Raw genomic sequence first — 23979 nt, 5'->3', positions numbered from 1 at the left:
CGACAGCTCATCAAATTGCTAATTCTAAACAGTGAGCAGAGCACATCTGTAGGGTACCAATCCCATTTTTTACACAGAAATTTGCCTCCAGTCCTAGAGTAAATTGAGTATGTATTCAAAAATTTCTTGCTCTGTCTTCTGTGGAATACACTCTTATCACTGCATTTAAGCAGCACTTCAAAATGAATTCATATCTTACATAATTGAAATGGTCCCATTGAAAGATGTTAGAAAGCTAAGGAATCTCTGATATCCTTGACATTAGCAAACAGGAGGAATAAACACAGAAAGAAACCTGTTTCCATATTTTTTTCATTCCTGAGTTTAGTGAGCTTTTTCTAAAGGAAGCGTTTGAGTTATGTTTCAGGATTCCATGTCAGGATTCCACACAGTCATTTTCTCCAAAGGTTTGTCTTTGAGTAATTCCTCTCTTCTGAAAGACCCTACTGTTTGTCAGTGTTTGTAGTAATCGTAGCAATACTTCCTTAGCTTCGAAGATTATCTAAGGTCACAATATGTTCCAATGTTAACTGCTCCCATTAACTTCAACAGAATGTTAGACTTAACTGGTTTTATCATTTAGCAGAGAGAGCATTAATTCACATAATGGTAGCTACTGTAGTGCCATATTTGGTTCCTGGGGTACTGCAAATAAAACCTCTGGCCTATGCTGATAGGACTTCACTTTCTTTTCAAATTAGAGGTAATGCTATACCAACAAAACAGAAACTTAATTACAAATCTGAAAGCGCAGCACCATCTATTGATATCAGCCCCGTCTGTGGTGACCGTTATCACATTCAGAGGAGTCCGTGTAACATCTTTTCTCTAAGCGTAAACACGGGCTCTAAACCAGGACAGGAATAGTGCAGAATCCTATCCCGACTCTGGATTTTTTCTGTCCCCAAGCCAGGTAAGAAGGAAACTCCACAGATAATCCTCCTCACATGGAAGCTCTTCCACTGGCTGTTTTATGCATCTGAAGAATGGAGAGGGGAAAAGGGTAGAGAGGGGCCGGAGCCCATCTCCTAAAGAGCTTACTGCAGGAGCTATGAGCCCGATTCCTCTGCTCGAGGGCCCGGACCTCTACAGAATATCAGTCTGGTTTTAGGCCTTCTTGATCCACGGCAGCACTGCGGTGCCACTGATGTCTCACAGAGGAGACGGGGACATAATATCTTTGTCCTTTTAAATTCTGCTTTGCTTCCTGGTGGAAGCAGAGGAAGTCCTGAGATCACACAGGAAACACCCAGAGGCTCAGTGAAAAAGGAAACAAGGCACCATGGAAGCAGCTATGCCTGTGGGAATCTGAGCTCTACGTGCGTTTTTTAGCAAGTCCAATTAGAATTTGTGAGTTCCCTTAAAACCTTCGGTGTCTAATTGAGCATGGCGTCTGGCCACTCAAATGAAAATGCTTTCTCATCCAATTTGCATAATGTCATTATTTGATCCTGATCAACACATCAACTGAAGGAAGGTGGACAATCAACACTGTACTAAAAGAATTGTAAGTATAAGAATCAGGGTAGTTATAAAAAATTGTCCAGACTGGTCAATTCCCCTGCTGGTGCAACAGTACTGCTGTAATGTAGATTTATTTGGGATCTTTTCAATCCAATTAAAAAAAAAAGGCCAAAAAGCAATAAAACAGGACCTTCAGGAAGCTATTTTCTGTTCACCAGTGATATCACAAGCAGTAGAATAATTCTAGTATTTTGGAGTAAAGTTTTCTTTAGTTTAATTTCATTACGTAATTCCTATATTTTCTCTTAATAGATGCAGAAATGTGCATATAAAATATATGCATAATTGTGCACGATTTTTCCTACAAATTTAATATAGTAAAAGTAATAAAAAATTGCCCACTCAAGTGCCTTTAGCAAGCTATATTGCCAACCCCAAGACATCAGAAATCCTAAGGTTACAGCCTCCAAAGCTTTGCAATTGACAGTTATGAGATTTTGTAAAAACTACAGTGTTTTTTGGGTTTTTTTTTGTCTTCTAATGTCAGAGCCTTGAGGGTGCAGGAACATTGTATTTTTAAATTCTTGCTCCGCAGGCAAGAGGTCCAGAAACTTATTTTAAAAACAGCCAGGCTGTTTCCTGGTCTCACACAATTGCTTAGCTCCCCAAACTGGGTTTTTACAAAAAAACAACACTCACAATAGAACTGTGAGTATGAGCAGTGCTGAACAAAGAGGACATTCACCTCGCTATGCCTAACCCTTATTTTAGCGCTGAAAATGTGGTGAATGACTTAACTGTTATTCTTAAATTCCTAGTATTGGATGACTCTGTCCCTGAGTAAATGAGAACACCGTAGTGTTAATTACCTCCCAGTGATCAGGAAGAACAACGTGAGGATGACCAGGAGGGTGAATCCACCAACAGCAGCAGTGGCAATTACAAGAATCTGTCCCTGCTCGGCAGCCATATCAGAAGCTGAAAGAGAAGCACAAAGAAAAGAGGTTAAAGCTCCATCACCCAGGGTTCTTGCAGAATGGGTGATAACATTGCACTGGTCAAATGTTGCAATTACTCCGTAATAGTTTCCTCGGTGCTTAGCAAGGACATCAGACGCGCATGTGCCTGTGAAGGGAAAAACCGTAATCCATGTCCCAACTATGGTGAAGGGGAGAAGATGTTTACAGGTTTTTAAAATGAGGAGCTGGCATTATCAGACACTTGCAATTTACTAAAGTTTGAGTATGACAGGATTTTGGACACAAAACTAGAACATATTTTTTCTTTAGCTTTATTAAGCTTAATCCTGCATCTAATCCAGAACTTCTCTCCACCCAACTGTCCCAGTGAAGTCAGCAGCAGTGCTATGTATGTAAGAGATATTAAACTGGATTCACGAGAAAGCAAAGCAGAAAAAGCACACTTAATGTGTAGCCTCACACACTCTTCTGTATGTCTGGTGTTTATTTTTATTGTCACAAAACGTATACAGCTTTACCTATAACATGCTCTGGTGATTAGCAACACTGTAGTTGAAAAAAAAAATTATTTTCTTATGCCTCATGTTTTTCTCTCTGCTTTTTGTAGGACTTCTAGGAGTTAAAAAAGATCACCTGAAATTATCCAGTCTCTAGACACTTGCTCTTTTTATTAATTTATTCTGTATAATATTAAATCTTTACATTGACAAAGTACCTAGTTACAGTCCAGTTGGTCCTCACTGTCCAAGTACTACATGAGCAGAAAAAGAATGAGGCTCAGTTTTTTCTCTATCTCTGGTCTTGTGACTCCAAAGTTTTATTTCTTAAACTCAGTTACACTTGAACATTTTCACCACATGACATTTACCTAATTCTTACTTTCTGTTTCCATGAGAAACATAACATTGTTCTGAAAGGAGAATAAATAATTCTATTCAATGACCTCTGACAACAGTAGTAAGTGTAGAAAAGAAAATAAATTTTAGATTTATCAGGACAGCAACTTTGATTTTGTAAACTTGCAAACTGTTCTATAAGCAAAACCTTCAGTGTTCTTCAGGCAGCAGATGATTAAAGCTCAGGGAAATCACCTAGGCTGCTGCAAAGAGAAAGCTCAGCAGGCTATATTCTCTCACTTTGCAGTTCATGAAGCCCAATACAATGCACGCATTGCTGCCCAAAGCCTCATAAAATGCTGTTTCCAAGAAAAACATTTGGCTTCGAAATAATATTTGTGAGTGGTTTAGAAATTAGCAGTGTAAACTGGCTTTGTAATAGCTGTAAAGCAAATAAAAACAATAGTAGTTTATGTCAAATTTTCAGCAAAACCAACTTGTTAAATTTCTGCCATTAGGTTTCTGTCCATATAATTTAATGGAGACATGCACAGGCAGTAAATTACAAGGCATTCAGTATCTGTGGTCATAAGCTCTCCACAGACAAGCTAAATATATACATTTTCCAATAAATGATGTAGCAAATACTCACTGAATAGCTAATCTCCAAAATGGTATCTAGTGATATTATGGGAGTGGATCCTAGCTCTGCATTGTGTTATGTTCCACAGGGTCAGATTTATTTGGAAAAATACAATATAACAAATATCATGCCACACAAGTAACAACACAAATAATAACGGGCTCTCCAAATCAAATGCTGAATACTATTTCCAGACTAGCGGGGGTTGTGCTCAATGTTGCAAAGATCGTTACAGCCGGGCACAGTTTGAAGTTGTAAATGGAGAAGGAGGTTTTAGATGAGTTTAACTTGCCCATCTCTGCAATGGAAGTGAGAGGACAAACTGCAGCCCTCTTTTTTTTTTTTTTTTTTTAATAGGAAAACGAGGTGTGCAAAAATAGTGAATTCAGCAGGAGAAAAGGAAACCGTGGGCTCAGATAAATTAGCTGTGGTTTTCTTCAACAGACATTCATTACCAGAGACAACCCAGGGCCTTTATTCATGAGAATTAAAGGTGCAAATGTAGGGACTGATTCCATGGTCCAAAGAAGCACTTTGCAGCTATTGAGATGAAGAGTCACGTGTCCTGGATCATTTCTGCTGAATGGAGCTGCTAATTCTTGGTGTTTTAGCTAAAACAGAATGCAATCTATCAGTTTAATAACATATATTTTCTATCAGGAACTAGAGTCAAATTCATGAAGGGGAGAAATTCCAGACTGACTTAGTTCTTCCCACCTCTAAGCAATACGATTTTTAGCTGAGAGTGTACGTACTTAAAAAGTGATCATTCTGTTTCTCTTGTTTGTATTTTACTGTGTTGGCAGAGGTGCCAGAGTCCAATATATTAGGATTTTTTTTTCAAGTAGCCAAATCACTGTAAGGGGCTTTCAAGCCTGAAACTTCCTGATGACCTTAATTTACTTGTCAGATAAAAATGTCAACTGACAGACAAGTATAATTGGAAAATGTGGATTTGTTAAAAACTGACAGAGAGGCAGGTAAAGCAAAATGATCGAAATACTTATTTTTGCTTGGAGTGATCCTTCTAAAAATCAATAAAGGCACAGTGCAGTGAACAACATATATAAGCACGTGTATGCGCATACACAGACTCCTCACATGCAGGTAAAAGGTTCCATAAAACACTATCTAGGCAGTGAGAAGATAGTAATCAGGAACACTCAATAATTAAAATTTTTACAGCATTTTGCCATTCTAAATTAAAGTCAGCATGTCCCTCAATCTCTCTGTTCTTTTCTCATTTCTCCAGCTTTCTCTTAAGTTAAAATTCCAGTTGTAAATAATAAGAGCCTTAACATGTATTGTTTCTGCTGTGCATGTTCTCTTGAATCTTTTTTGTCATTTCCTGCTTTTTCTTCCTTCATTTTTCCTCTCCATCAGCTGTGCATATTGGTATATGACCCCGTGTTTCTCCTCAGGACTATTCTTGATTATGCAAGACAGAAAAACTGAGTTTAAAAAACAATTATGATAGGTTGCAATGCCAAGCAAGTTCCTGCAACCTTATTTCATCTCTTTGTATGTACATATTAGAGTGCTGCATTTAATTATAGAAGTACGTAGCATTTTTTCCAGAATCTCATTTGTTGGACAACATGGCCAACATTCATATAGCTAAAATCAGTATTTTGTTGTCTCTACGCTGCCCAGCGCATGGTCTTCTATCTGCCAACTAGGCATCACCCAAATCTGTCCAGTGCAGGGATGATTAGTAGCTCTGTAATCACAGGGATGAATGTGGCTGTATCATGTATGGGGCCATACTCCATTTGATAGTTAAAGTTGATAGGCGAGGGGGTGAGGAAGTACTGGTGCAACAGGCACATGTAAACCACTAGCAGTGCTAAGACTCATAAGGGAGCTTAGTACCTGTCTAACTGGGCTGGCTGCTCTGTCTGGTAGTATGTTTCATTCTCTCTGCCTGTCAGTTCAATAAGTTCATTTTGACAAAAACATACTTTAAAAAATGAGTAGCATAAGACAGGGAAATGAGAGGGTTTATTACTTATCCCAGCAGATGATTAGATAGTATACTATAATGTTTGGGTGTCAAAACTCTTCAAACACATTGTAGCTGCAACTAATGTGATTAGTCAAAGTGGTGATTTGATTTTGAAACTGCAGCATGTATCATACGTGTACCCAGAAGCGTATTATCCAGATAAACTCTTCACTCCCGTTACTCTTCATGCTTAACTCAGGTTATATGCCCAAAATGACATTTAAAGTGTCTAATTGCAGCATTCCAGCTTCCTTGCTTAACACCATGCCCAGAAATCCCTTCTGCATCCAGCCTGGTGTCAGTTCTGTCCTCACCAGGTACTCTTTATGTCCACACCCTGCCTCAGCTCCTCTCTGGGTTCTTCACCCAGATGTGTGGAGGAGGAGCTGCCCCTTCCCTCCTCTCTGGGCTGAAGGGAAATATCCCAAGGCTTCTTCACTTCTTCACTGGGCAGACTGGAAGAAATGGTGCAGACGTTTTAGTCGCAGTGCAAAAGGATGAAAGACAGAGAGAATCTTCCAGCTCTGTTCTCCTTTTTTTCTTTGAGCAAATTTCTCCCAAATCTTTTAAAAGGTTGTGTATTTGGTATAAAAGGGCTGGAAGCCCTAATGACAGCTCACTTCTGTCTCTTAGCTACATCCTTTAGTTATTTCAATTTGACATCTATCAGGCAGCGGACCTTCCAGCAGGCTGAAAGATAAAAAAGTGACAGAAAGACAGCTAGACAGATAATACTGAGTAGCTGTAAGATAGATAAGTGTGGATGGTGAGAACTGGAGCTCTAATAGACAGGAACTGGCTGTCAGATGGATTTACAAGGCATTGTAAACAACAGTGCTTAAGAACAATGGAAAAGAAAAATATAAAGTCTAATCAGGGTAACCTTTACATTTTCAGAAGTGCTGCAGTTCCTGTGCTCCAGTGAGCTGATGGGCTCCAGTCTAAGGGGGGATGTGGGAAAGGGAGGAAGCAATGGAAAGGCAATCTTAAAAAGGACTTTTAAAGGGGAAAAATAATGCCATCACTAGCATAAGAATGTAAAACTTTTTGGTATGTATTTGCTTGAAAAGCCTTCTTCCAAGTGTTGCCCCTAACATTTGCTTCCTGACCAGTGGATGAATGGAAAGCCTGTGCAAGCAGTTTCAGATCTGAGCAAGGACATGGCTCTTGTTTAGGAAATGCAGAGGAAAAGTAAAATCTCTGGGGCTTCTGGGCACATACAGTAGAGAAATCAGATAAGGCCAAAGTCAAATTTGAAGAACAAATGGCTGAAAATGTAAAACACAGTAAAGAAATACTTCAGGATTAAAATGAGACATTCTGAGGTATCCAGTGCTGACTGCTATTGAGTGAACAGTAGGACTACGCAGACATGGAGAGAGATCCAGCAAGACAGTTTCTAAATATGAGATAAGTGCCATCTCATTTGTTTGTTTCAACCAGAAATTTAATTTACTATTGTCAAAACATCAAACATTCTAGCAAAAAAATCTCCATTTTGCATTGGTAATCCAATGCATTTCTAAAAATCCTAGGGACGGCTTCTCTATGGTGGCATGAATCAGAGTATGTGCTTGAAACAATATTGGACTTTTATCAGAATCAATGATTCAGGACCCCTCTCTTGAGCTTTGGAGTTCTGGAAAGAATGGAGCTCAGGTTCTAAATCACCTCTGGTGGCAAATCCAAAATAGCATGATTTGAGGCTGAAAAGTTAAAGATAGACTTTGTGGATATGGGAAGAGGAGGAAGAATGTCAGAATTCAGCAGATGTGGCAATATAAGAAAGTCACCATCTGTGCCTGTGGTAAAGAAATTAAAGTTATTGTTTCATCAAGATCAGGATTTCAGGCCAATTAATTTTTCACAGCCCTCAAATTTATAAAATACCTAATCAGGTGTTCTATTGGCATTTCTGAACTTTTAATTTTTTGATTGTTAATATGATTTACTTGAAGCATACAAAAGTCTACATTGCTTTTGGATTAAAAATCATCATGTGCTTACATTTATCACTCTGTTCAGCCCAAGCACTAGTCCACACTGCACACATGCTAGTTTGCCCCTTAGGTCCCTTCTGGAACAAGCCAACTAGTTCCCTTTCAGATTTTTTTTCCTAATGATGGGAAGGCTGACATGGAAAATACCCTTGGTTTTAGAACAGGCCCTGCACAAGAGAGCTACAGCATGAAAGCACTGCACTGCCTAACAGTTGTAAATTGTTCAATATTTTACAAATTCCTCTAGGCACAAGGGCCTCTGAGGTGATATAGTAAAAAACATTCCTCTAGGAAAAAAGAATGCTTTGACTCATTAATTTTTTTTTAAACCAACCAAACAAAAAAAATCTTCCATAAACAGCTAGTTGGATGAAAGAGAGAGAAAAATAGAGAGGGAGAGAGAAAACAGTTAGAGATTAAAGCATGTTTGGGATAAATTATTTTTTTATTTTCAGAATATATTTTATTCTATGCTAGGAAGGACCAGAGCTGTTTGTGGTGACTCAGATAGTTGGTACTCCCAATACATAAAAGCAGGAACTATGACTGAGGTTATGCTTCGATTTATAGCCACAGCAGTAGTACACGTGTGTGTGCTGAGGTGTACGAGACCCTGTCAGCTTTGCTGGAAGTGTTTTGCCTGTAAGGTGCTGAAACAGGGAGACTGAATACAACGGCAATAAGTAACATGGTCAAAAGCAGTAGTTACTATGCTTTGCAAAGCTATTACATTTCCCAGCAGCAGCCTCTCAGCTTTAACAGTGGAAGAAATGCCTGACAACATCCATTCATCCATCCCTGCTTCCTTGAAGAGAATTTTTCTGACTTTTCTAGGTAACTCCATATCCCTTCACAAAGAAAGTACAAATTTTACTCTTCCAGATGTTCCATTTATTGGTCTCTGCAGCAGGGAGAAGGGTTCAACAACAACATGCTCCCCAAGCAATGGCTGCCTCAGTCTGCTGGTCAGTGAGGGTGCTTCCCAGAAACCAGCCCAGCATCACATGATTAACTAACTGGTTTTTATTACTCCTACAGAGTTGGCCTTCTTTCTGCTTCATGCACCACCATTAATAATTATACCAAAATGTCTTGGTGTTCCTAGTAAGGATGTATCTAATTTTATCCTATATAGCTGAAGCGGCATAGATAGTGTTTCAACCAGTAAACTGGAGAAGGCATGACAGCACTGTTTTAGGACATTGATATAAACGTCTCACAACTGATGAACCAGTACTTTTTTACAACTTGGCTATCACTTTAAAGAAAAATCCTAATTTTGGATTGCTCACTTTACCAGTATTTATTAACAAATTATGTCAATATTCAAGCAGGGTACATGGAATAACTTTGGATGTTCACCTTCAACTGGTCCTGGAATTCTTCTTTAGATGTTAAGACTATAATATGTACAACTTGCAGAGCTGAAGGATGTTACTATCTAATGTCAGTTGAAAAGGACTTTTATCAAACACATGAAATATTTTTTGTCATTTTAATGAGATTGTTGGTTGATAAATTTTCTGTTGACAATACAGACTTTTAAAAGACTCTATTCTTCCCGGCCTTCTGATGAAAACGTTAACTTTACGTAAAATCAGTATAGCTCACATTAATTAAAATCTGGCTAACTGAAAGACCACAAAAAGTAATTCCAAATGTGGAATTTTCATCAAGTAACTTGTTTCTAATGGGTAGGGATGGAGGGAGATGCAATAGTCTGCCTTGGTCTAAGATTATTTGGGAACTTTCAGAATAATTGAGAAGAATATATATTTAAAAATCAGAAAATTTTCAGCTGAGCTTCATACTGCTAGAGTAGTAAATGATGAAGATAGATTCCTACACAGCTTGACTTGGACTGGTTTGTAAGAAAGATGCATGCCAGCAAGGGTGAATTAACATTTACATGTATTGATATAACTATGCAGTCCAAGTCTCAACACAACCCTCCCCAATCCTTCCATCTAAATGTAAGTCAGTATCTTGGAACACAACAGTACTGACAAAAAACATTGCTATGTTCTAGTTATTCAGCTGAGTAAGACAATGCTCTAGTTCAGGCAGAAAGGTCTTAGACCTATAAGTAAAGGAAAACTGAATTATAAGGAGGTAAGTGGTGTTAGGTCTGTTTATGGCATCATAAACAGATTTAGTTTTCCAGTTTAATTCAGTGTCAGGTTCAGCTCTGATATTATACTTCAAAAAGGATGTTAAAATTTGGAAGAGCTACAAAATGATTCAATGTTTGGAAAAATTGGTTTTTTTTTAGAGTGAGAGAGAGCATTTATATCACTTGTGGGAAAGACAAGAATTCTTAAAAATGGCATGCACGCATTTAGATGAGGAAGAGATTTCAGATAGTATTTGGCTTTTTATTTTGGCAGAAAATGGTCACAAGATACAAGCTAAATAAAAAAAATCAGGCTAGAAGTAAGGTGCAAATTTTTAATTATGAAGCTTAAGCACTGGCACTATCTACCTACTCTGTATCTACTAATCTATTTATTATAAATATGGTGAGCTCCCCATTACTGGAAGACTTTAAATCAAGACTATTTGTATATGGTAGATGTTACATTTCAAGCTATTGTCATTAGCTGTCTGGAAAAGTTACAGAGTTACAGACATTTGGCCTATGTTATGAAAGGGGTACAAATGAATGATCATAATCATCTGATATTGCCTTAAAGTTTAGAATAGGCCAATTTTCAAAATACTGCTGTAAGATATTTGGAGAGTAACAAGGCATCATTTGACTGGTCACTAAGTACTGCTTCAATTTGAAATAAGTACTATTTACCAGCAGGCACTTACTTTGCCTTTTTTTCCCCTTTGAAATCTAAAGCAGTACTCTATAAATATTTGAATAAGGCCATAGTCCTTTGAACTACCCTTTTAATTAAACTGAAGTCTTTATCTAGCTCCAGGAACCATTTCAAACAGTGGCAGAATTTCTCTGGACCTCCATCTCAATTGATCATAAACAAAACCTCTTCTGTCTATATTTCCTTTCAATCACAGAATGATTTATACTTATAACAACTCAAACACTTTTAGTCAGGCACACGCTTAAGCAATAAATGTTGGTAAACAGCAAATATATAATGTGTATTTATGTCTCACTATCAAGATTCACACTGAGTGCTTAGAAGTAATAGAGGTAATAAATGTTTAAGAGTGTTGTGAGCTCTAGCTCACCATGCAGCCCAAGGGCCTGCTGCATTAGTGCAACTGAGAAGGAGATGGGGGGCTGGGAAGGAGTGGGTGGAATCTCACTCCCGGGTGATGTTTCTATCAGCAGTGCCAATGAGAGAAATGTCACTGGAACCACAGTCTTCCTGATTTAGATGGGCAAGTCACATTTTCACAAACATGACGTAGGCTCATAGAGGTTTAAATACCATTTACTTTTGATAAGAGTTATGTCCCTGAGTTCCTAAAGCCTAGTATTTATTGCATCAGAAGATGGAGACAGGATGTACTGGAATTCTTGAAAACACCCAAGTGCTCAACTCCTATTCAAACCAATTGGCTTAAGTACCCAGAAAATTTTAAAAACTCCAATTAGGCATTAAGCACTTGGAAATCTATCCCTAAAACATTTTTGAAACAGAAGTTAAGAAGCAATGAAAATGGAACACAAACCCATGGGTGCTCTTGAAAACACTTATATAGTTTTCAGTCTGTACTTTAGCTTAAGCAACTTGAATTCTAAAACACTAATGAAAAACATGGTATACATAATTGGTTAATTAAAGTAATTTCATTAATGAGTGTTTTAGTGTTGTATCTACTACACTAATTTTATCTCAAACGCTTGTAAATACCTTGTTTGCAGTTTCTTTGAACATGGAGGGCAATACATGACTTAAATATAAAATTGTTCAGAGCATGAACATCATACATAGGCTTGCAAAAAGGCTTGATGCTACAGAATACTGTAGTAATACATAGACGTTTTGCTTCTTACTGGCAAATTTAGTAGGCTCATTGGTTGATGGAAATGCATATAAAAGTTTTCATTTTTTAATTTGTAGAGTCTGGGAACACTAAAAACTCCAGAGAAAAGACTCCATCACTGTGTTCTGTGAGCTTGCATGAAGCTGCTGGACTTATATAAAGCCTGACTAAGGGTATTTCTAGATGTCAAAAGGAAGGCCTTCTTTAAGCAAAGAAAGGATCACAGGATCATAGAATATTGCAAGTTGGAAGGGACCCTTAAGGAAATTTTGCAGAAGAAAACTTTCCTTCAATTGCAGTGTTGGGCTAAAATGTCTATTTGTTGTTATAAATCCAGAAGTGTGAGGCTGAGGCTTACTTGTTTTTTTACTATACAGCAGTGGTCATTTTGTGATAAGCAAATGGTATGGATTCAGCCATTCAAACTCCCAGTGCCTCAGTGTTTTAGAATTAGATGCTACTTCTATTGTATTTGATTTTTTTTCCTTCAGTAAAACTTACTTTCATCGCCAGTTTCAAATTCAAACTTCTGGCTATAGCCGCTGTATCCTGCTGCCGTCCTGACTCTGATATGAAATATATACTTGGTGGCTGGCTTGAGACCTGTGATGATAACACTTGGAGCCTTGGACCTTGTGGAGGAATAGCTGAGCTGCTCATGCTCCTGAGGGACAAAAGAGGGGAAAAATGATATCAAGTTGAGTTGTACAAACTTTGCAAAAATGATATAGCAGAACTGAAGCTCCACATTCTTCTCATGAATGTAAAATGTGTTTATAAAAGGAGGTGCAGGTATGGATTTGTGTACTTGGATTTTGTGCTATAGTCATAATGTATGATATGGCCATAGATTTCCATTTTTTGTCTTTAATCTTGCATATAAACACATCACATCTTTGTGTCTTGGGTTAGTAATTACACTGTAGTCAAAACGATATGGAATTAGTACAAGACTACATTTACAGAAAATGGCAGCTAGAATGGTAGCTAATTACTTTTGCACAATGGACAAACTAGGAGGTCAGTAAATACTAGTAAGCTGTAAAGTAAAGATGTGGGAGTATTCAAATACCCGCTACTCACTTCTACCCGCAGGTAGTGCCAAAATGCCGGCGCTATCCGTGGGTAGACCTGTGGGTAAAAGAAAATAAAAATTAACTTTTTCTTTAAAGTCTGTAAACTTCTAGCATGGTTCAACTGCTTCACTGCTGTTGAACTTAATTTCTCTTTCCAGGTAGCTGTAATGTAGTCATACATGAAATTCCCTTTCACACTCTCTGAGAAACACTTTCTGCAAAAGTCCCCTGTTTATCTCCTAGCAGTTGATCCTGGGCATCTGCTGAGAATTCCTGACTCTCGCAGAGGTCACTGAGAATTATGGTGTGCAGAGATTACTGGGAATTACCACTGCAGACCAGCTGCTGTAGTATGGAGACCAGACGCATTGATTGCTGTGGAAAAACTAAGTGCTGCTTGGCTAGACAGGTCGTTGATGATACTTTTACATGAGGGGATAACTTAAAGGAAGAGAGAGTTTATTCCCTGTCATTAGTTACTGTCACTTGATAAATCAGTAATCTGTAATATTTTATATGGTGCCTTAAGGCTAGCTTTACTTCATTGCAGCAGGATTTGTCTCCAAACTGACATATGAGCAGAAATGTCCTTGGCATATGCTTAACAATCCAACTGTGATACCCATAGGGCACCATATACATTTATTATACCATGCAGTAATATTAGAGTATGTATAAGTTACTCAAAACGGTGCTTCCAGCCTGTTAAGAAGGAAACAATCTGGTTCACAGAAGAGATATAACCAGGAGAAGAATAGGTTTCAGTTAGATGCTCTTGGACTCTTAACCTCTTCTGACTGACATCCATATATTTTTTACATAAAACAAACAGTTTTATATAAAACACGCTGAGTCAACTTCAGTCATGGTGTAACAAAGTCACATTAGCATAGCGCAGCAGGTATATCAGTATTCCCCCAGTAGGCATACAAGGAGATGGCTAAGAAAACCAAATTAAAAAACAAACACACAAAAATATTCTAATGATTCTGTTAGTAAAGGAGGAGAAGGAAGGTAACAATGACGAATAGCTAAATTGCATCTAATGCTCACTTCAAACAGTGGAAATAATTTGAGAAACTATAGTAAGAGGAAGTGTTGATTTGTTCTACAGTCTATTACCAAATTCTGAAACAGCAAGAACTGTATATTTAAATTGAAATAGTAAGACACAGTGTACATGTAATCTTATGGATGGAGACTGTGATTAATATACCATCTAACAACTTCTATAACTATCAGAAGATCTTTCCCAATTACTTGAAATGTTATAACTTCACTTTGAACAGGTTAGTGGATTTTAGACATACTTTCTTTTTAGAAATTTCAGAAAATACCTATTTTCTTCTGACAGAAGGCCAACCTGTTAAAGCGATGGATTTTTTTTTGTGATCAAGCTTGCTTCAACTTGAAAAATAGCATGTATGTGAGCAAAAAAGGTATAATAGGTTAATACTCAGATTTGTAAGGAAATAGAGAACTCCTACATGTACAGAGGAGTTTTCATACTACTTTATGGACATTTCACAAACATTCAGTGTGTCATGAATAGCTAATTTCTATTCTACAGCCTTGTTATATGTGCAACTTCCAGGGACTTCCATGTGCAGAAGGGTCATATAACTTAACATGTAACTTGGGCAGGTTATGCAAACTTGGAGACCACAAGACTTGAATTTATTTAGTAATGAAGCTGCTGACTAAAGTGTGTACATTTCTGCCCAAAGAGACCAAGTCTTTCAACACAAGATAGCGACCAGCTCAAAATCAATCTAAGAATTAGGAAAAAAAAAAAGAAACCACCTGATTTTGCACTGTCCTAAGACCACACTGAATAATAGGTATGGCCCAATGTTTGTGATCTTGCCTGTTAAATACAATATCAATACAAGATGCTGTTTCTGCACTTCAGTCCAGGTAAAGACACAACATCCAGTGAAGGAAAGATTCTGGACATGTTCATTAAAGGTTATGTAAACAGCAAATGCTTGTTTTATACAGGTATTAGTATGCTTCAGTTCAAAGATTTAGCGAGTTATTACAGGCTAACTACTGCTTGTGTAAAACATAGCATTTGGGGTATAGTGGCTCCCTAGCCAGGGATGTAGGCAGACAGTTATCAAGTATAATTTCTTATTTTTAGTTGGTCAAAGATAACGAGTGTGACAAGGACTGTGATGGTAACATTTAATCAACGAAATGAGTCCCTCTGTCCGTGTGGGCAGGCTGTGGCTAACAGCAACTTCCTGAGGGGCAGCCATCTCTGCCTTGTCCCTTCTTGGCAGTGGAAGGTATTTTGGTCACCTCCAAGGGTTGTCTGGCTTGCTGCCCCCTCACCACCTGCCTGGGGTTGCCTGAAGGAGGCCCTGAGGGCTCCCATCTTCGTGCCCTCCCATCTACTTTCTTCTTTTATTTCTGCAGCCTCTTATGCCATCCATCACACAGTCCGAAAAACAACGTCGAGGAGTACACGATCACAAAAGTAATACTGCTGTCATATGGGAAAGGGGATAGGATTTGTTATTACAAGTGAAACAGAGAAAGGGAACCTGTCACCTTGGTGTGTTTGAGAAGAAAAAGCTTCAGAATCCTGTACCCGAGGAGACAGTTGCTCAAACTCGAGACAAAATTATTAATAGCTGGAAACTTCACATTGTTTCATGTGAATGTTTCACACAAAGAAAACAGCCTTTTTGGACTGGATTCATACATAAGACAATTCTCCGGAGAGTGGATGCTTTGCCATTACTCCCTTCTCATGACAATGACAAGATCTGCAGCCTACCTGGAAAGCCAGAGCTTTCCACAGAGAGATGCAATTTGAGGTTGATGGGGGTGGGTCCCAAGGTTGGCCACTCCTTCTGCCATGACCTTTCCCAGGGAGGCCTAAAGACGGTCTCGGAATAAAACAATACAATTCTAGTCTGCAAAGAAGTATGGGACGCTTTGTCTTATTCTTGCCACAGAAAATAGGCACTTATTTTTGCATGGATTCTGGGTTCAAAAAGTGAATTTTAAACTGCAAGACTTGGATGTACTTCCTGGATGTTAGTGCATGCTTTTACCAGACCCTGATTTTATGCTGTGGAAAAATTTAGACATATATCAGCCCTCCTGCCATGCACCCTATTTTCCGTCGAAAGGAAGCATGGTTTTGTGGGCTAGAAGGAGCCACAGTATGCTCTGTGATAGATCTCTGACCTTGACAGTGATGGGACCAGGATCAATGGGAAATGTTCTGTATTTCTGTTCTACATCTGTTCTGTATTTCTTGATAACTACAGAAGACTACTACAAAATCTGCAAAATAAAATAAAAGTTTCACTGATATGGCTGTATTTCCCATTGCATGTAAGCAGTAAGTGAATAGTTGGCCATTATATACAGCTCAGAGTTCATATAAAAGCAGAAGTACAAGAAATGCTCTGATCCTTCACATTAGTATCAGAGCAGCATTTGTGACCTTAAGATGGCATAGGACTCACAAGAAGCAGTTCTGGTGCTTTCACAGGGGCTGAGGGTTTAAACATAAGTTAAAGGAGTCTATCTAACGTAGTCTACTAATATAACTACTAGTCAGAATCTGATATGAGGAAATTCATAAGACCTCTTCCATAACTACTGCAAATTTATCTTGGTGAAAATCTGTAATTAAAACATAAATACAATCCCAATGACAAGTGATTAGTTGTTACACAATGTAATACAGAGCCTATGACTAGCTATCCAAGTTAAACGGAATTATTCAGTTCTGATTATGACAGTGTTCACAAATCCGTGACAATGAGAAAGGTGCTCATTCTGTGCATGAACACGAGCACCTTTCAGAATCAAACTCTTTCCTGCAGCCACTTCTGCATGAGTACCTGAATCTGTATCCATGCTAATTTTATACTTGGCTTTCTAGTCAAGAGATTTTTTCATATCTACAAGAAGTAGACTGACTGAATGGAAGTTACAATGGTGCTAATGGTCTAAGACTAGATAAACTGATTTAATGGAGTAGCAGGATCAGAGTATAAAAAATAATGAAAAGCTTTCCTCTTTTGCAATGCATCAGAATAGCTGGATCCGTCCCATCAACATATGCTGTAATGAAACATTTCCACTGTATGACATCCTCAGGTTAAATGATAGTTCTTCATTATGCCTCACTGAAAGTAGCTACTTTATTAATGACGGTCATATTTATTCAATATCCAGATGTTATATTATCATGATGAGTATTATCATTTTTCTCATATGCTCAAAAGAAAGGGGATTCCCTCTGATGACATAAACACTTGCAAGCAAATAGATAAACCTCCACATGCCACACATATGTGAACATGTGCTCTCTAATTTGATCCCCACCCTACTTCAGAGGGAAACAGCACAGAAATGAAGACTTTGTGCACATATATGAAATAAAATATTGATAAAGACTAACCAAAATGTGATGACCTTTTATCAGTTTAGACTCCTACTGCAATCAAAGAGTTTACATTCTGATGCTGTGGGTGAGAAAAACTATAAATAACTAAAAATGTTTAGTGCAAAAAAAGATTAATGGAAATAAAAGCTGAAGTGCTGAATTTTCCTTATAGTGCTCAAATAACCTTTAAAAGATTAACTTTACCAATAAAGCACTGATAAAAATCCAGGCACTTTCAGGTGTACAAGATTTGTCACTGTTAATATTTGAGTGGGAAAGAGAAACACAACTCTAATCAAAATAATATCAGGCGTTATTTCAGCAATTGAAAAAGATAACCAAATATAATTTTCTATCACTTAGAATATATAACGGGAGCTCCAGGAATTACCACTCTCTTGCAGTTTACTCTGTCTCTCGCTTATTTTATGAAAGATAATAAAGGTATACAGTTCATTGAGTCCCATGAGTAACTGAAAAGTCTTCTTAAACTGACACTGGGGAAAGGGTTTTCAAAGGCTTCTGCCAGCTGAAAACATACTTATTGTGTACCTACAACTTCCAAATGTATGTGTGCAGAAAGAATCCAGGGAGACAGTAACTGAATTTACTATCAACTGCTTGCAAATACATTTTCTAGTCTATATCCATTGTCCTCCAACATTAAAATTCTGTACTTAAGCCATATAATCCTGCTTAGCCTTTTCGGAGCGCTATCGCTTAACAGAAAGAAATACTAATAGAGATTCAATCTATATACCACAGGGACCAGGTCTTTCTCCTGTGCACTAAAGCACAATGTCAAAGCTGAATAAGTACCACATTAAAGTAAAGAAGATTCGGAGTTCCATGATTCAGACATTATCAATGTTTAAATAAAAGCACCAATAATGAAAAAGAATCTTTTATGAGACCATTTGGTCACATTTTTCCTCTTTCCTAGATACATCAGTTTGAAGGATATACACAATGTGACCTACAGTGGAAGCATCATTATTTTAAAGGAATGGCCACAATTCTGGAAGATAGGAATTTTTATTAATCATAGCTCTGGTCCATTGTGAAATGAAATCTCCGACCTCTTCCTTACTTTTCTCATGGAATCAGCTATGATGGCACTTAATCACCTCCAGAGTCAGTTGAATTTTAATGTTGCAATACACATTAGAATAAAACAGTAGGTAATTACTAGGTATAGTCAATATGTGATTAATCAGTTCAAACAGAATCTACTGAAGACAAATAACAGCTAACTGTGGAGTTTGTACTTACTGTCTGTGTTTTCCAAGAAAAACAGCTCTAATTTATGGACATTGCCTTTGATTTATGCTGCCTATATTCCTCTCACAACTAATTTGTCCCAAATAATTCTCAAAAATTATTTTCTTTCTTTGCAATAAAATATTTCCATAATACAATTTCTGAATGCCTATTGCCCCTAGTCATCTCTTGCTTCTCATGTTACAGAGATTGTTGTAGATGAGGAGTAATTACACTGAAATCAGTAAAATTAACTACACCTGCGAAACTCAAAATCTGTCTTTGAAAGCTTCTTTATCTTTGCTAATTTTGTGCATGTTTTTCTCTTAGAAGACTACTTTGACCTACAGTAAATATATTAACATGAATGCCAGCAGTAATACTGGGAAAATATTAGAGAAAAGACTCATAGGTCCAAAAATGTGCCTCTAACATTAATTACTGTCTGATTACAATATGATCAACAGGATTAGGTAAATTCTCTTTGCAATGTAGACTGATAAAAATTTTACAATAATAGAAATAATAGTCAAAGATACCATTCATACTCTTAAAAAAACCACTTCCTAAAAGTCTTGTACCTTTGGTTTCCAGCTGACCAACAAACTTAAAGTAAATTTAGAAAAGTGATTACAAAGATCAGAGGACCAATCTGAACTAAGATGAAAACTCTGACAGGAAAAAGTAGGGCCAAAGAGAAAATTGCCGACGGCTCTAGTATCTGCTTCAGAGAAGAAACCTGCAGCATTTTAAGGCCTCAGCCACTTCAGGTAGTAATCTTCTCCCTTCCCTTCTTGACCTCCCTTGTGATTAATCTGGGATGTAACAGTTTGGGGAGCTGAAATACTAAAGTGTGCTTTACCTGTTTGGCCTTTCAATATTTTATATTTTGATTGCCTGTCAGTCAGCTCATCACTTTCTCCGTACATAAAGTGAAGCTGTCCACAAGGAAAGGAGAAGAACAGATAACTAATCATAAAGAAAATATGGAAAGGTCAAAACCCAGCCAAACCTCATTTTAATTGGATTATATACCTGGAAAGGCAGAAATGAGTTGATGTGAGGTGAACCATGAAAAAGAGAAAATTAAATGAGGAGAGATGAGGACAGGGTGACTCTCAAACAGTGTTAACATTCTTGCCAGCACAACGAGGCGAGAGGTGGGCCGAGCAAAAGCTGTGTGGTTAACATGGCGGGCCAAACGGGAACGCCAGCTGTGAAGGCAGCAGCTAGGACACTGCTGATCACACTGACAAGGAGATCAAATGGAAAGGAATAAAACCAGGTCTGTGCCTTAAGGTGGTGATGGAACGGGGTGCAATCCAGAATATAATAAAGGCAGCTGGGGAACGTGACTTGAATGGTCAGAGAAGCGCAGATATTACATTCCATCTTTCTAGCAGTTATGAGCTACTCTGATAACATTTGTTTGCTAATTAAAAATATTTACCAGTGAAAACCTCTACACCAGTATCTGCAGGAGTCTTTCTAACTTCACCATATAAAAATGTCAGCCTCTCCAGTTGTCCCTCAAGATTTTTCTTATTTTTTCACTTATTTCAATTTTCTTTTCCCCTGCGCTGCCTTTTCCATTTGGGAAGAAGCAAGGAGCTACTGCAAGCATGAACTAGCTTACTAATGGTAAAAATAAACTCAAGTAGTATTCAAAAGTTTTGCTGTGATCTTTGGACAGTAAAGCACAGTTTCTTCTGAGATACCTAATACTAAGGTGTACCTCATAATGGGATAATAAACCCGCTGACAAATCCAGCTCAACAGGGAACAGATGCAATCCTGCAAAATGTGAAGACTGGAAGCCTTCTGTGACAGACTTCGTTGTGAAACAAGCCCAGAGAACTATGTACATACAGCCAGTGGGCTAATTCCCCAGCCATTTATTTGGTATAGAAGATTCATAGTTCAAATTTCTGAATCAGATCCTATATATGCCACTGCAGACTTGAGACTCCACATAAGCAGTACATGTTCTTTCTCCCCATGCTCACCTTTAACACTCCCCCAGAGTCCAGCAATCTGCAGATTAGTGGGTTTCTGAATTAACTAAATTTGCTTCATTACGTTTTACGGCTCATGGACTTTTCTTCCATGAATTTACTTAATTATTTTTTTGAACCAATTTTGCTTGTGGCTTCCAAAACATCCTTAGGCAACAAGTTTAATTACAAACTGTTTTTTAAAAATACTGGGTTTTTTTGCTTTTAAATCTGCTTCGTGATGATTTTATTGAATATACTCTAGTTCCCCATCTACAAGAAATAGTGAATAATCATGAATATCAGTGATTTGTTCAGTCAAACTCAACATATCTCTGTATATTATAGGAACAGTACTTCTAGTTACAGATGGGAGGTAGGTCACTGGATAATGAAATTTTTAAATTGAAAATGCAGGACCCTGGAGGAAAGATAACAAAAAGGGACAACTCATGTGATGTAAAAAGCCTGTAATGTAAAAAGCCACAGTCTGAATACCTGAAGGTCTCTAATTTGCTGAGACATATGGCAGGCAATCTTCTCACGCCTAGCATTATCAGCATTGGTAAAATCACAGTAGTGCTGTACACACAGAACTGCTTCATTCCTTCATGGCAGAATCCAAAATTGTGGTTCCTCTATTTCACATTGAAGTGTGAAGACATTTTTAATGTAAGGAAGCATCTTACAACTGAAGTGGAATTTCAATACAAGAGCAATGATCCAATTTTTCAGACTTCTGCAATGATGGTGACTTGTTACAATACAATGTAGCCAATCCTCTATTTTGACAAAAAAAGCACAACATATTTTCAAAGCTGTGAAATTCACATGAATCCACCAATCCTGAAAATGTAGTACAGCACTGAGTCAGCTACACAAAACTCAGCTCTAATGGTGCTGATGACAAAAACTGCTTAATTTACCTAATTTCAGAATTTCTACAATATCCATAGGTAGTTAGGTCCAGGATTTTGATTAGAGCTCCTGTTCTGTGCTGGACATTTTGTCAGGTTTGTAACACCTGGCTGGAAAATTTTAACTGCTGTGTGTAATGTATACGTTTTTACAGACGCCTTTGTGAAAACTGCATACTGTATTAAAAACCTCTTGAGGTAACAAGCCTTTCCAACTCCTTTTTCAAATGTGTTTCAGCCTTGCAGGGTGTTAGGACAGGTAGAGTGACTGAGCTGGTTTTAAGATTAGTTTGAGCCTAGGTTGAATCTTCTACATAAATATATTTTATTCCTAGAAATGCAGACTAACGTACACTTTTCTGTTTTCATTTGCTACTGAATATTTCCTACCTGGCAAATACAGAAAAGATCCTTACTGATATACAACAGCTTGGAAACAAGCCATACTTAAAGCAAAACTATTCATAGTTGTTTACTTGGTTCATAGATACACATAAGAGAGCTATTAACTGTGGTTCAGTGGTATTAATAAAGCTATCTATCTCATTTATTTAAGTAAGCAAAATACCTACTTTTATAGATAGTATTGATTCATATTGCTATTGTGAATCTGGAATAAATGACTGAAGTCATTAGGATTAATTTAAATCTACATGAATGTTATATAATAACGAGTCTTTCACATGCTAACTGTGTATACAGTTCTTTGGGACAACTACTTTCTTTTTCAGAGAAAATCAGGACTTATAAATATAGAATAATGTTGACAATATTAATACAGATTTCAACACCACCCAACAAAAATCAATTTTGGAGGAAGAATTTTGGCTCTAAAATACAAACTTGGACACAAACTAAAGTTTGACTTTAAGCACTCCAATACAAATAATAAATGAGAAGCAAGAGGGAACCTGCTGATCCATATATAGGGACAATCCTTTGAGATTGTGTAGCGTTTTTCATTATGCAAACCTCTTCAGATATAAATATATCAATAGCTATTGAAAAGTCACTGAAATATTACATTATTTGTGCATCTGTGAGCATGTGTGTGCATTTTTTTGTGTCTCAGTGCAAGCAGACAGCAAACATCTATCTTGTAAAGTTAACTCAAAAGGGCTGAATTCACCTCTGGCATCATGACTATATTGCAGATCCTGGCATTACATCAACAATAAATATAGCATATTATTTAAATATATATTTTCTTCAAACACCTCAGTGAGTTAATAGAGGAGTATAAAGCAAAAATGGAAATTTTTTTCCAATTAGTCTAACATTAATTTCAAAGGACAAAGTAAACAATCTAACAAGTAAACTAAAATGCTGATTTCACACTTTTAAAACTGACAAAGCAAGGTTTGTTCCTATTTTTGTATCAGGGAAATGGCCATTTCTAATTTCACTAACTTCAGCAGAAATAATATTTTTGGAGTTGGTAAAAACAAACAAACAAATCTGAAAAACTTTTGAAGACATTTACAGACAGGTGACAAGACCTTTTTAAAAAGGAAGAGCTGTCTCAGTCACTAAAGAATTGCCACTGTGTTAATATAATATATTAGTAATTCTGGCAGCATATGCAAGAAAACCAGGTATTTTGTGCAAGGTCATTGCAAATAGAAGATGCATCAATCTGGTGAAGTTACTACAGCAACATAAATGTTTTTATGAGCAGCAGGTGAATTCCTGCAAAAGACTCTAAAGCTATTAACAGCTCGGTAAGGAGTACATAATAATAGGTTGTTAACTCCGCCTCCCTGACAAGAACATCAAGAAAGGGCACTTTGAAACTATTAATACTAATACATTAAAAAAAATTAAGAAAAAGAGAGAATTTTTACATTATTTTTCTTTAAATCAACAAAATAAACATTTATGATTTTATTAGGGTACAAAACTACGTGGGAGTTACTGAATAACATAGCCTTTCTATGAATTCAAGTTGGCTAATGAAATCATGCATTTAAATGAAAAGCTCCTCTAATGTGCATTTTTCATTCCAACAACCACTCCTCACCACCACCAAACCCACAGCTTTTATTTAATACATGGTAAAATGCTTATGCTAATATTAAACATGGAAATAGTATGTTTTATTGCATGAAAATTGAATGGCTCTCCTTAAAAGAGCTTCCTCTTTCTATTTGGATTTTTCTCCCTTCTTCCAGAATGACTGCTTTGGGGACCTCCCTACTTAATAAAAAAGAGGTTGCCTATATTACGCAGTGAGTGGCTTTGTCTCCATTTCAGTGTGAAAAAAATGTTAAAAGTGGAAAACTAATAACAATCTGTCCTTCTACGTGGTTAGTGTGCAGTTGCAATGCAGTCTCAGAAGAAGAGAGGAAAAAAAGAGTCTTTCTCTGTTTTTCCCCAAAAAAGGAACACATGTCTTTTTACCTGTTTTCCCCAAATATCTCCTGAATG

The 23979-nt window shown here is 37.3% G+C and overlaps 1 protein-coding gene across 15 annotated transcripts in view; it reads right to left on the bottom strand.

The window, feature by feature from the left end:
• The window catches only part of EPHA6 (EPH receptor A6), a 532902-nt gene that overhangs the window by 133429 nt on the left and 375494 nt on the right, over positions 1 to 23979 (bottom strand). For 11 of the 15 annotated variants that reach the window (XM_075515531.1, XM_075515576.1, XM_075515557.1 and 8 more), the window contains 3 exons: positions 12975 to 13022; positions 12393 to 12555; positions 2334 to 2442 (listed from right to left, as the gene is read on the bottom strand). In XM_075515531.1, coding sequence (XP_075371646.1) covers positions 2334 to 2442; positions 12393 to 12555; positions 12975 to 13022 — 320 coding nt within the window. The remainder of the gene's footprint in view (positions 1 to 2333; positions 2443 to 12392; positions 12556 to 12974; positions 13023 to 23979) is intronic. The other 4 variants (XM_075515552.1, XM_075515584.1, XM_075515656.1 and 1 more) reach the window with 1 other exon arrangement.

Source organism: Mycteria americana, chromosome 1 (genome assembly GCF_035582795.1).
Source record: "Mycteria americana isolate JAX WOST 10 ecotype Jacksonville Zoo and Gardens chromosome 1, USCA_MyAme_1.0, whole genome shotgun sequence".
In the NCBI taxonomy this organism is placed as follows: Eukaryota; Metazoa; Chordata; class Aves; order Ciconiiformes; family Ciconiidae; genus Mycteria; species Mycteria americana.
Note: the sequence above shows the minus strand (reverse complement) of the source record. Positions and strands in the feature narration are given on the sequence as shown.